The sequence below is a fragment of the Eschrichtius robustus genome, chromosome 1 (assembly GCF_028021215.1).
Source record: "Eschrichtius robustus isolate mEscRob2 chromosome 1, mEscRob2.pri, whole genome shotgun sequence".
NCBI classification, from domain to species: Eukaryota; Metazoa; Chordata; class Mammalia; order Artiodactyla; family Eschrichtiidae; genus Eschrichtius; species Eschrichtius robustus.
The window spans coordinates 118,684,532-118,697,239 of NC_090824.1; the positions used below are offsets into that span (position 1 = coordinate 118,684,532).

The window sequence follows — 12,708 nt, forward strand, 5'->3', positions numbered from 1 at the left end:
ATTGATAAGAAAGAGAAAATACATCCTTTACCCCTGAAGAGCTCCTAGTTGAGAGAAACTGAGAATACGCACCTAAGAACTTGAGAATATTGACCATGTATTCTCCTGATTTTTCATAAATGTTAAAATAAACAATAAATTCACTATAATAGACTAAATTTGTCAAAGATACCACTGACTTGTAAGAAAAGATTTATAAGATCTGACATGTGGTGAGAGCTGAACTTGGTGTCACCTAGCATCTTTTTCTGGACTTTTCACCAGGAATGCCTTTTGCTTTTAGCAACCATCTTAAAATGGTTAATTTATAGGCATTTTATTCCTTTCAGCATTGCTCTACCTTGTTCAGTACATTTCTCTAATGGTCTTTATCTATTCAAGGTAACTAAACTTTAGCAGCCCACTTCGTGTTCAGCTTTATTATTCTGAGGCATTATGGGCCCCACAGGGACACCATTCTAAGGCACTATTTCTCAAACTTTAGTGTGCATCAGAATCACAGGAGGGACTTGTTAAAAAATAGGTTGCTAGCCCCACCCTCAGAGCTTCTGAGATGGAGCTCCACTCACAGAGTAGGTCTAGGATGCAGCCCAAGAATTTGCATTTCTAATTGGTTGCCAAGTGATATTTATACTACTGGTCCAGGGACCACACTTTGAGAACCACTTTTCTAAGTGATATCTATCTGCTTCTTCTCAGAAGTAAGAGAGGTGAAGTCACAAGAGGAGTTGAGGAAGCCAAAAAAGAGTTTTTTTACTCCCATGAAAATCTCAGGCCTGGCTCTGTCTGTTTCTCCTCTTTCTGCAGGGTTCTGGTATTGAGTGTCTTCTTAAGGTAGGTAGCTCCTAACACACATGTGCTCATAATGGTATGATGGAAGTCAGCTTATATATTCAGGGAGATGTGCAGGTCACACTCACAGATTAAGGATGAATTATTTCCAAAATAGATAACAAGATAAAAAGTAGGAACTGAGATGGATCTAGAGATTGTCTTACTGAGTGAAGTAAGTCAGACAGAGAAAGACAAATATATGATATCGCTTATATGTGGAATCTTAAAAAAAGGTACAAATGAAGCTATTTACAAAACAGAAATAGAGTCATAGATGTAGAAAACAAACTTATGGTTACTAAGGGGGAAAAGGGGGGGATAAATTGGGAGACTGGGATTGACATATACACACTACTGTATATAAAATAGATAACTAATAAGAACCTACTGTATAGCACAGGGAACTCTACTCAATTCTCTGTAATGACCTATATGGGAATAGAATCTTAAAAAGAGTGTATATATGTATATGTAAAACTGATTCACTTTGCTGTATAGCAGAAACTAATACAACATGGTAAATCAACTATACTTCAATAAAAATTAATTTAAAAAAACAGGAACAGAGAATCCATACCATATTAAAGCACATGTAATTAGTGCCTTCTCACTCCAACAAAGGAAAACTTCTACACACTAAAAACCCAAGTACTAGAGGGCTGGTAAATGATCAGAATAGGGAAGGATGGCACTTTTTAAAATAATTGTTAGGAGTGTTATCAACTTCAGACACCAGGTTGCCTTTCCAGGTGATAAAGAATGTGCTTATCGCTGAGAGTAACAAGATTCTCATAAAATGTCAACCTGTAAACTTAGAGCTCTCCTGCTTATCCTCATTTTCTTTCATCTCCCACTTTTCTTTGTTGATAATTGAACACAAGTTCTTTAATACAGTGAATTGGGACTTCCCTCGTGGCGCAGTGGTTAAGAATCCGCCTGCCAATTCAGGGGACAGCGGTTCCAGCCCTGGTCCAGGAAGATCCCACGTGCTGCGGAGCAACTAAGCCCGTGCTCCACAACTATTGAGCCTGCGCTCTAGAGCCCGCGAGCCACAACTACTGAGCCCGCGTGTCACAACTACTGAAGCCCGCGAGCCTACAGCCCATGCTCCACAACAAGAGAAGCCACCACAATGAGAAGCCCACGCACTGCAACGAAGAGTAGCCCCAACTCGCTGCAACTAGAGAAAGCCCGTGTGCAGCAACGAACACCCAACGCAGCCAAAAATAAATAAATTTTTTAAAAAAGAGCTCAGCATATCAATAAAGAAAAGACTAACAATCAAATGACAAAATGGCAGCTCCAACCATAGCTTGTTTCCTTGAGCAGGTGCCTAGGTCACAAGTCTGTGTCCTGGCTGCAAAGGGTCTTCGGAATTTTGGGTTCTAACTTACATGTTAGGAAGGCAGGAGTTATATCACGGGAATGTTCTTTAATACAGAAAGTCTGTTTAAAAGATGGTGGACGTTCATGACTATGACAAATATCCACTACCATTCTTTTGCACGTTCTATTATAATGGTGGTCACAAGGAAATTATGGATGCAAATTTAATTTCCATTTTCAAAAGCCCAGCTAATTACTTACTTACTTAAACATTCAGTTGCTATTTTCAGGACTAAAGGGTCTTCTGTCATTCATTTATTCTTTCAGTTTTTCATAAGCCCCCAAAATATTTACTATGCACATACTATCTACTTGGCACTGTCTTCTAGGTGCTTGGAATACACTAATGAACCATACAGAAAAAAATTTCTGCCCCCATGGAGTTTACATTCTAGTGAGATGTCTTCAGTCATTGTTGGTACTCCACATCAGTTTTCAAACTTTTATTCCAAACAAGGACAGGTTAAAATGGATGGAGCAAAATAAGTAGTCCAGTGTTTGTCAGCTTTTCTAAGACAGTTCTATTAGTTGGTTTAGTTCCTAGGCACCTGCCTCTTCAAATACATGGCAAAGATATTTTAAAATCTGGTAAAAATATTTTAAAATTTGATATATTAAAAAATACTGGGAATTCCCTGGCGGTCCAGTGGTTAGGACTCTGAGCTTCCATTGTAGGGGGCCTGGGTCCGATCCCTGGTCAGGGAACTAGGAACCTGCAAGCCGTGCAGTGCAGCCAAAACAAACAAACAAAAAACCAAAAAGGTGTTTGTTGTTTGGATGCTTACCTCATTGCAGTGAATAACTGAGATCAGACTACCAGAAATATGTATATTAAATTTGACTATTCAAAAGAGAATATAATAATTAGACGATTCTTTGCTTGCCAAAAGTTAATAATATTTTAAAAATTCTTTAGAGATGCTGAAAAAAGAGAGCAAAAACTGTACGTGTATTATTTGCAGGTGAGGCCACTGTGTGTTCTATCTGGGACCCAGTTGGGTGTATCTCTATCCCTAAGTCACATTGACTTAGTCACATTGATTAAGTCACATTAACCAGAGAAAAGTAATATTTGCTTTAAAAATGATGACATATAGAGTTACTTAAAAAAATACTTCCAAACCATTACTTCATTTAGCAATTTTTTTTCTTCAGAATGTTTGAAGGCCTTGTTCCATTGCCCACGAGCTTCTAGTGTTGTTGAACAATGGATGACATTTTGGTTCTTAATTCTTTGTGTTTGTCCTGTTTTGTGTTCTCTTTGGAAGCTTGAAGATCTTATCTTTGTCTGCGGTATGCTTAAATCTCCTGATCACATGCTTTGGTATAGATCTATTTTTATCTGTTTTGGTGGGCACTTCGTGAACCCATTTAATTTGGTAACTCATGTACTTCAGTTCTGGGAATTTTTCTTAGATTATTTCATTGATGACTTTCATCATTTTCCCCCCTTATCTCTCTTTTTGGAGCCATTATTATTTGGATTTTGTACTTCCTGAACTGGTCCTCTCTACTTTCTAAGAGATTTCCTTAACTTCCTCTTCCAAAGCATTTATCAATTTTCTCCCCATTTATACTTTCCCGTTTTCAATCCCAAATGCTCTAAATGTCTCACATGATAGTGGCTTCTCTCAAATGTCTGATAACCAATCCTTGGTTGTCTGCTCATATTTAAGAACAGGACAATAAAATGCTGATTGGAAACTCTGAGTGATTGGGTGGGGGTTTGTCAGCTATAAACGTCTCTATAGAATTATTTGTTTGGGCTAATAGGTGGGGACCTCCCATGTTAATATCTTCAGGTCTTTCCTCTTGGGTTGATCAGATTCCACATAGAAGGATCTTCTAATCTCCTCCTTGGAAGTTGAAGGTCTGGCTGCTGGAATCTGGGAGCCAAGTTGGTAAAGATATTTGGGAGCCTCAGCAACCAATATACAAATGTTCACTTAATCCCCCTACCCTCTAGAGATCTCCTGCTTTACCTTCTGCAGAGAAGTTTGCAGTAAAGCCATTTAATGGCTTAAATAATAAATGACACTAGCAAGGAGAATACTCTTTTTAGCTATGAACAGAGAGGAAAGGCGAAATCCATACCAGGAAATCCCCAAAGGTGAGGGATTCTTGCTGGCTGATCAAAGAGAATGAGGAGGGGATCGTTGATGACTAGTAGAATCTGGCTTATGATAAAAGTGGAAAATCTTGGCTTTTAGTTCATCTTTGATGTGAGTGCCATGAACTGAAGGTAATACTTCTTATTAAACTAATTGTTACATAAAATTGTTCCCTTTAGTCCCAAGGGGACAGCTATGGAAAAGAAAGCACAAACTCCTAGCTGCTCTCCTACAGAGCAGGGAGCTACAAAGGAGTCTATTAGCCATTAACCTTCGTTCTAAGGGGAAAATGTTAGGAGGCCAGTCACTCCATCTAGATAGCAACTTGCCACTTGACTTGATTGGCTCTATTCTCTCTCCTCCTCCTCCTTTTCCTTCTCTGAGCTTTCTAGAATTCTTGCCTTCTGAATAAGAGGCCAAGTTCAAGTCATTCTCCCAAGGGAGCAAACTGCATTGTTTTGGCTGCTTTTTCTTTTGACTGTAAAGGTTTCTTTGGGCATTTCAGGTCTCCCTGATAAAATTGTGTGTCTGTGTTTTCGAGTATAGAGTGGGGGGCTCTTAGAAGGAAGAGACTGAAACTATGCTGACAGAATTCCTGTGTCTGCCCAGCAGTAGGCTAAGGTGAATGGGCAGTAAACTAAAATCTATCAGATTACATCCATTTTGAGGGCAGGGTGGGTTTGATATTTTCTGTTCCTAAACAGCATTTAGCACCATGCCTTGCATGTAAGAAGCGTTCATTAAATATATTTCAATATTGATTTATTGATATTAACTTATACTATAGAAACAGTACTATTAATTATCACTGAATATGTGTTACTGGCTGTTTCTCTCTGAGCTTTTTAATAAAGCTTTCTGGCTCTATCTGGCAAGGTCAGCAAAAGCCCAGAAATGACTTACAAATGACACAATTCCAGTTTTTATATTCTTTTTGTCTTCCATATATGTCCAGAGTATTAGAGAAAATCCATTGGTGGGGAAAATATTTCCCGATTAAAAATGATACATGAAAAGACTGTATTACAGGATAAGAAATATATTCATGTTTAATGTCAAATGACTGACAGATTTAATGCCAGCCTCCCTTTTTTGAGTGTGTACTATACACCTGGCACTATGCTAGGGGCACAGTACAGACAGATGCATAGCAGTCCCATCCCTCAAGGAGTGTTTAATCTAATGAGGAAAATAAAGTATATAACAGTATGGGTCATAATAGAAATGAAAAACTTCAGTCAGTCCCTCAAAGGAGTGAGGGAGCCCCCATGACTGAGGGTTTGGGCAGACAGTAATTTCTTCCTCTAAATTAGTTGTATGAGAAGGATGAGAAGAAACTGGCTCTCCTTTTGTCTTGAGATGGGATTATATGCCTTCTCCTTTCCCCAAGATTTCTCTTCAGTTTTACCACTGAGAATCTTTCTACTGGTATGGGGCCTTAAAAGTTCTAGTCAGACTTTTCATCTTGATGTTTAGGTCTTTGCTACAAAAAATGGCCATTGGGCCTATATCACTTAGAACACATTAGATTACAAACAGCAGAATACTCTGATCCTGTTGGTTCCATCAATGACGGTAGTCCTGGGTTCAGAAGCTGTGATCAGAGACTCAAAAACATCATCAAAGCATATCTTTTTCTGCCTATGCTTTCTCCATGTCTGCTTTATTTTCACCTGGCTGGACCTGGTGGTTGGAAGATGGCTGCCCAAAGTCCAGAGGTTCCTTGATTTTTTTTTTTTTTTCGTAAAATATGCTGGTGATATTCCTTCACATTTTTTCATTGTTTATATGCTCCTGGATTTCTTGAGTACATGCAGAAAGAGGAAGTTGCCTCTGAAGCTCTCGGAATATGAAAAAAATAAAAACTTTCCCCAAAGCCCCCAGCATTGGCCCAAATCGTGTCATGCACATTGCCAACCAATAACTGTAGCACGGAATGGGACTGTGCTGCTTTATTTAGGTTGGAATTTTGCTCATTTGCTTGGAATGGAACCGCATTCTCCAGGAGGCAGCCAGGCCAGGGATGTGATGCTAAGAAAGGGGGTAGGTGTTTACCTAGATAAGGGGTAGTAGATACAGGGGAGGTTGCCACAGGATCTGGCCAGGTGCAGGGTGTAGCCGTTGAGAACGTAATGGAAACCCTTACCCCCAAGCTACAATTGCCTTCTTCCGCTGGACAGCTCTGTTTGTAATAAAGTACAGTAATTGCATATTTGCAGCCGAGTCTATCTCCTTGTTTCCATGCAAATCTGGGCTCCAGTGGCTCCTTCTTGCCAGGTTGTTGCCCTCAAGGCGTTGGCTGCGTTTTTCAATTTGTTACTTTAGATATGTCTTCCTTCGTCACAGTGTTTCTTCCGCCTGGGGCTTACTGGTCTTTACTGCATTCACTGACCCAAAAGAGTAAAAACATTGGCTGCTATTGGAGAAAAACCTTACTTTGACATCTGAATAGAATGAAATTGAGGATTAGTTATTTTGTCCTCTTCTTACTCTGTTTGGGGTTCTTCAGGCCAAGTTCAGTACTTGCGCCAAGACTGCGACTTTGTGACAGAACCTCTCTGGGCTGTCTCTGTAAAATGAAGGGACTGGCTTGATCCATTTACAAGAACTCGTCCTGCTGTGCGATTCGGTGGCCTCTTTTGGGATTCGGATGGGAAGAGAGGATTGTAGACGTGGACGCTTGAGTGAGTGGAGTGTTTGGGAACCTGAAGCCCACGTTGCTTTGTGTGGTTTGAGGAAGGTTTTGCCTCTTCTGCATTCCGCTCAGCAACGAATTTGACCAACCGTACCTACTCCAAAAGCTGACCGAGGTGGCCGGTCTCCTTCCCCACACACGCATCTTCCAAGCCGAGCCCTACGCAGCCTCCCAGGGCCGGAGCCTTCGGGCCAGGCCGAGTGTGGCATCCGGCGTCCAGCGCGGCTTGCTCGGGAACGGAAGCCTTTCAGGGCTCTGCGGCCTCGGGCTGGGTGGCCTGGGCAGTGGATCCAGATGCGCCCGCTGTAGCGTCTCCGCCGCTCCGCTTCGGGGCGGGAAGCCGGAGCAGGACGAGCCGGGGGAAGCGCCACCGTGACCGCCTACCCTCTCCCGGGGGCCCGACCAGGCGTCCTCCCGGGCGGCCTGGCCCTGCCTCGCTGGCTGTCTGCGCGTGCCTCCCACCCATCCCCGGCGGCTCCGACTCCGGCCCGCTTCACCCCACCGCGGGCTTTGTCCGCCAGCCGCGCGCCAGCCCCTCCCCGTTCCCGCAGGCTCCTCCCCGCCCCCTCGGCTGGCCCCACTTCCTCGGCGCAGGCGGCAGGAGCGGGCCGGGGACGAAGGGGTTAACCCGGGGCTCTTCCCGGCGCGGAGGGATACAGAGCCGAGCCGAGCGCGGTGCTGAGGCCGCCTCAGCGAAAAAAATGTCCGCCTGAGGAGACCCACAAGTTCTATTTGGGGGGACCGCCAGCCCGCCCCGGGAGGAAGGGGCGGCCAGGCCTGAGAGCTGCCTCCCCCGCCCGGATCCGAGAGCTCGCGCGGGGCAAAGTGAGCCGAACCGCCGGGCCGTGCAAGGGAAAGCCCGAGCCCGCTCTCCCGGCCAAAGTGAACTTTAATCGGGGTGGTTGGATGCGGAGACGGGGTGGCAGGTAATTGCGGGCCGGCAAGCGGGAGGGGGACGCCGTGTTGGGGCTGGGGGCTGCGGAGCGCCGCCGCATCCCTGCCGAAGCGGAGGCGCCCCCGGCCCGCGCCCCAACTCCGCGCCCCTTTGTACAGAGGCGAATTCGGGGTCCCCTCCAAGTTGGGGAGCGGAGTGGGGGCGGAGGCGAAGAGTCGCGGGTGGCCAGGCCCGCGGGCGGCGCGCTCGGCCTGCGCGCCCCGCTCAGCGCTCGGCTGGGGTTCCGGGGCCCGCGGGAGAGCGGGTTCTTCGGCTGCCGAGCCAGGCTCATTGTTAGGCAGGTCCGGGGCCGGCCGGCCGCGGGCAGGGCAGCAAAAGTGGGAGGAGGCCGAGCCGGGGGGAGGAGGACGCCGGGCAAGAGCGGGGCTAGTTGTCGGTGTTTCTGTTTTCTTTTTAAAAACGCCCCTCGGACGCGCGCGGGGGGTATGTGCTTTCCGACCGCCGGGGCCCGCAGGGGACATCCGGGCGGCGGCGGCCGCAGACGCGGGCCTGCGAGCGGCGCGTTCCCTGCAACTTGTCAGTTCTATTGTTGCCGAGCCAGAGAGTCACTTCGCTACTCCCCTCGCCGCCGCTCCGCTCGCTGGATGCCCAATCGCCCCTCATCCCCGCCCCTCGAGACCCCCGCCCTGGCCGGGCCCCGCGCGTCCGGCACCCCGCGGCTGCGCGGGGTAGGGGGCGCCGGGGAGGGGGCAGGGACGGGCTCGGAAACTTGCGGGAGAGGCGGCGAGTTGAGGGAGCCGCCGCGTAGCTCCCGGGCCGGGCCGAGAAACGCGTGGATTCACGGACCCGGCGCGGGCGCTGGGCTCTCCTGACCCCTGCCCGCGCGGCGGTGGGGAACGAGTAGGGTATTGGAAGTCAGCCCGGCGTTTTTCCTCTGCCTCTACGCCCCTCTCCATTCCCGTACACACTTTGGGCCTCGGTGGTCTCTCGCTGGTCTCTCGCTGAGCCTCTTTCCTCTGCCTTAGGACCTGCTAGAAGTGGCCGAAGATGAATCCCCAGCAGCAGCGCATGGCTGCTATAGGGACCGACAAGGAGCTGAGCGACCTGCTGGACTTCAGTGCGGTATGAGAGCTTTCTGCGGCATCTTGGGGTTCTGCTGAGGTTTACAGAAAAAGAAAGAAAGGGGGGAGAGCGACGTGGAGACTAAGCAGCGTGAACTCGCATCTGCTTTGAGCAGTAGTTCTCAGGGCTGGAGTCCAGCTCCCCCAAGTTGGACACCTGAACTTTGATGTAATGTCTAGACTTGCAGATTTAAAACTTTAATGCCAGAGGGGTCATTTGATTTAGCCAGTTAAAAGGAGAACAGCGTAATCTTGAGCTTTGGTTGAGTCATCCTCTGACCCTGATGATTATTAGGGATTTTGAACTTCATATGAAAAAAAATTTTTTCTTCGACACTCCTAATCATTTCCCTTTTCAAGATGTGGTATAGTTTATGGTACCTGAAAGATGTCAGTTACAGGAAAGCTAGTGAAGGGCTAGGATTCCCAGCCTTTTGGGTTGAACCGTTTTAATATAAATATATGTGTACTTATACATGTGTATATGTGTGTGAACATATGCATATACAAGAAGTACATATGTGTATGTACATTAAACATTTTCTTAACATGGGAAATAATTGAGTGACTTAAAAATACCAGCTGGCCCCACTGCCCTTATTTCTAATGCGTTGAATTCCTTTATTAACTGCTGGTACAAAGCGAAGATCATTGACAGAAACTTACCACTTAAACTTAATAATCTTAGAATCTCTCATGTAACTGACTGGGTTTTCAGAACAGAAAATAACCAGTATTTCCAAATAGTGTGAGGAAATAATATCACTAAGTGTATTTGCTTTTCTGGGTCTGAGTGTATATATCCAATTTTATTTTAACTTCCCTCTGAAATACAGCAACTAATTGATGACTCTTGGTGAACTTTTGTTTGCAAGGAATCTAGAAGAATTTCACAACTAACAGATGCGTTTGGGTTATTTTGCAGATGTTTTCCCCACCTGTTAATAGTGGGAAAACCAGACCAACGACACTGGGAAGCAGTCAGTTCAGCGGATCAGGTAAGATCATGTCTAAAATCAGAAACTCATATTTTGGTGTTGTGATGTCTAGTTAAAACTATAAACAAAAACAAACAATCCCCAAATGTGGGCTGTTCCTTTAAGGATCCATTGACATTTCTTCAAGAATTTCAATGTGAATTTAAAAAATTGTTCTCTTTTCTCTGAATTTTTAAATTGAAAATTATCTTGTTTGAGTGCAAGGGATTATAGCATGCCTCTGTATTTAGAAAAGTACCAAAAGAAAATGCTCTTTGGTCCATGTGTAGTATTTTTTTTTTATTGTTTATTTAAATATTTATATTTTAAAAATTTTCTAAATTTTAGCCCATTAATGTTACTAAACCTTTGGATTCTAAAGAATTGGTAAAATAATATTATTTAAAATATGCATATGAAAAGTGGAATTGAGTCAAGCAGTAATTAGTAACACTTATTTTAAAAGATGGCTATTCCTTTTGGAAGTCTTCAGGAAATTAACAATTTTGTGCACAGTTATTTAAAATGTTACAAATAAATGAATAGAAAGTTAGATGTACTTTCAAATAACACATGATTGAATTCTGTCCTACGTAATGTTACATTAGGATGTTTAGAGTAAGTTAAATTAGATTCCTAGTTCTACACTAGTGCTTTCGTCCTCAAATTTACTTTCTGTATATTTATAACTACTCTACTCCATTATTAACATTTATCCCATATTTCTTAAGTGTGCATTTTTGGTTTTTTTTACTTAGTTATACTCATGATTTAAAAAAAATAAACGTTCCAGAAGCAAGGTCCATTCTAGTGTACAAAAGCTATCATTTTCTGTTTAACTTAGATTTATTCCTTAGTGCTGGGAGAGGTTAAAAAAAAAACAACAAAAAAAAACAAAAGCCAAGACAGCAACATAAGAAAACCGGCTGTCAAATCTCTAGGCTGAAACTCAGTAATTCCTCTTTGACCGGTGCTTTTTTATTTCCCATGGTAAAATGATAGTTGATTTCTTAAGATACTGTGGGAGCAAAACATCGGAAAAGAAGGTCAATTTCATAACCAATTTAACCTTTTATACCACTTTACATTAAAATAAGTTTCTATTTAAAAATCATACACTACCTTAATTTACTAAAATTCATTTTTAATGATGAAATTACAACTTAAGGGGAAAATATAGCATGTTGTTTAACATCTCAAATAAAAACATTTTGAATTTTAAATATCCTAAAGATTAATATTATCCTTAATCAAAAGGATATCATAAAATGTCAGCCAAACCCCAGCTCTTCTCCCACCTCTATCCATTTATTGGTAGTGGTTTGAAAATCATCGCTTTTTTGGGTTGAGGAGAGAAAATTATTAGTTAATATAGAAGAAGGCTATATTCTCTTTCTTTACTACTGTTTTGAGTACATGTCAATTTTCGCAACTGATACATTCTCAGGAACTTTCAAATTTTCTTTGTCTAATACATAGTAGATGCTTAGTATATTTCATTAAATGAATAGTGATATTGCTGTTTCAGACTGTTAGCTCTGACTTGAATTGTAGAAAATATATTTAACTGACATTCATTGATATCAAGGACATGAACTTCAGAAACTGGCTATTAGAAATACTTTCTGTTTTTAGAATAAGGGCAAATATATATTTTTTACTTTTTAAAATTAAGGTATGATTTATGTAGTCTAAAATTTAAAAAAAAGTTCAGTGAACTCTAGCATGACATTGGAGCAGTTGTGGGTCCTTTCTGTAGTATGCATTATACAAAGAAAAAAATTATTTTTCTACATTGTAGAAGTGTTCATAATATTTGATTCTTTAGAGCAGGAAATTTTTAGCTTTAAAACTGTTAGGTTTTTTTATCCGTTGAAAATTTGAACTTAAATATTTATCTGCGTGGTTTGTTTTAAATTTCAGGAAAAAATTGTAATTAAAAAAAGCTGTGACCTCAGATAATCAGTGAATGGATTTAGATTTGGGGGGAAGGGAAAATAGCAAAGCAGTCATTTTATATGAAAGTATACTGGTAGATATGGTCCTATATAGCCATTTCTTAACTTAAAGGAAATGTCTAAAAGAGGTTGGTATGGCAATATTGTTTTATTTGTGTATTTTATTGACACTTTAATAATCTTCTGACCTCATGTCAAAGGATATGTAATATGTCCTAATGCCTGATTATTTGCAGTGTATAAGGAGCCAAAGATCTGACTTTCCTTCTGAAGAGGTGACTTAAAGATTAGAGTTATCTTGTTTTTGAAGTAACATTTGCAAAATCCCAAGCCTTTTGCCTCATGAAAACTACAATTGTGTAGTATAATTTTCTTTATTGATTGTCCTTTTTGAGGATGACTTAATTTCAGTGTATGCTATAGTACGTGATGTTATTTTAAAATCTTATTCCTAAAGCGATATATAACTTGTATGATAGCCGACACTTTATCAAAAGTTTCAATGGAAAAGGCTAATGTGTATTTCCTATTACTTATTTGTCTTGAGGAATTTTTATAGTCATATTTTTTCATCAAGGGTGTTAATTTTCTTTGCATTATGATACAACTGTGAATTTGTCTGCTTGGTATGATAGAAGCTGTGAGGTATTCTTATGGTGACCTTGAGAGAGGGGTTTCTCTCTGTAGGAGTTAAAGGTGAGGCACTTTTGTAGGACAGTGTATAGGAGGAA

The 12,708-nt window shown here is 42.3% G+C and overlaps 1 protein-coding gene across 2 annotated transcripts in view; it reads left to right on the top strand.

Moving 5' to 3' along the window:
- The first annotated feature begins 7,690 nt into the window (after positions 1-7,690).
- Positions 7,691-12,708, top strand: part of TCF12 (transcription factor 12) — a 373,142-nt gene continuing 368,124 nt past the window's right edge. Inside the window, exons 1-3 of one of the 2 annotated variants that reach the window (XM_068552268.1) lie at positions 7,691-7,952; positions 8,947-9,043; positions 9,968-10,040. In XM_068552268.1, the coding sequence (XP_068408369.1) occupies positions 8,969-9,043; positions 9,968-10,040 (148 nt within the window). In that variant the 5' untranslated portion in view covers positions 7,691-7,952; positions 8,947-8,968. The remainder of the gene's footprint in view (positions 7,953-8,946; positions 9,044-9,967; positions 10,041-12,708) is intronic. The other variant, XM_068552257.1, reaches the window with a different exon arrangement.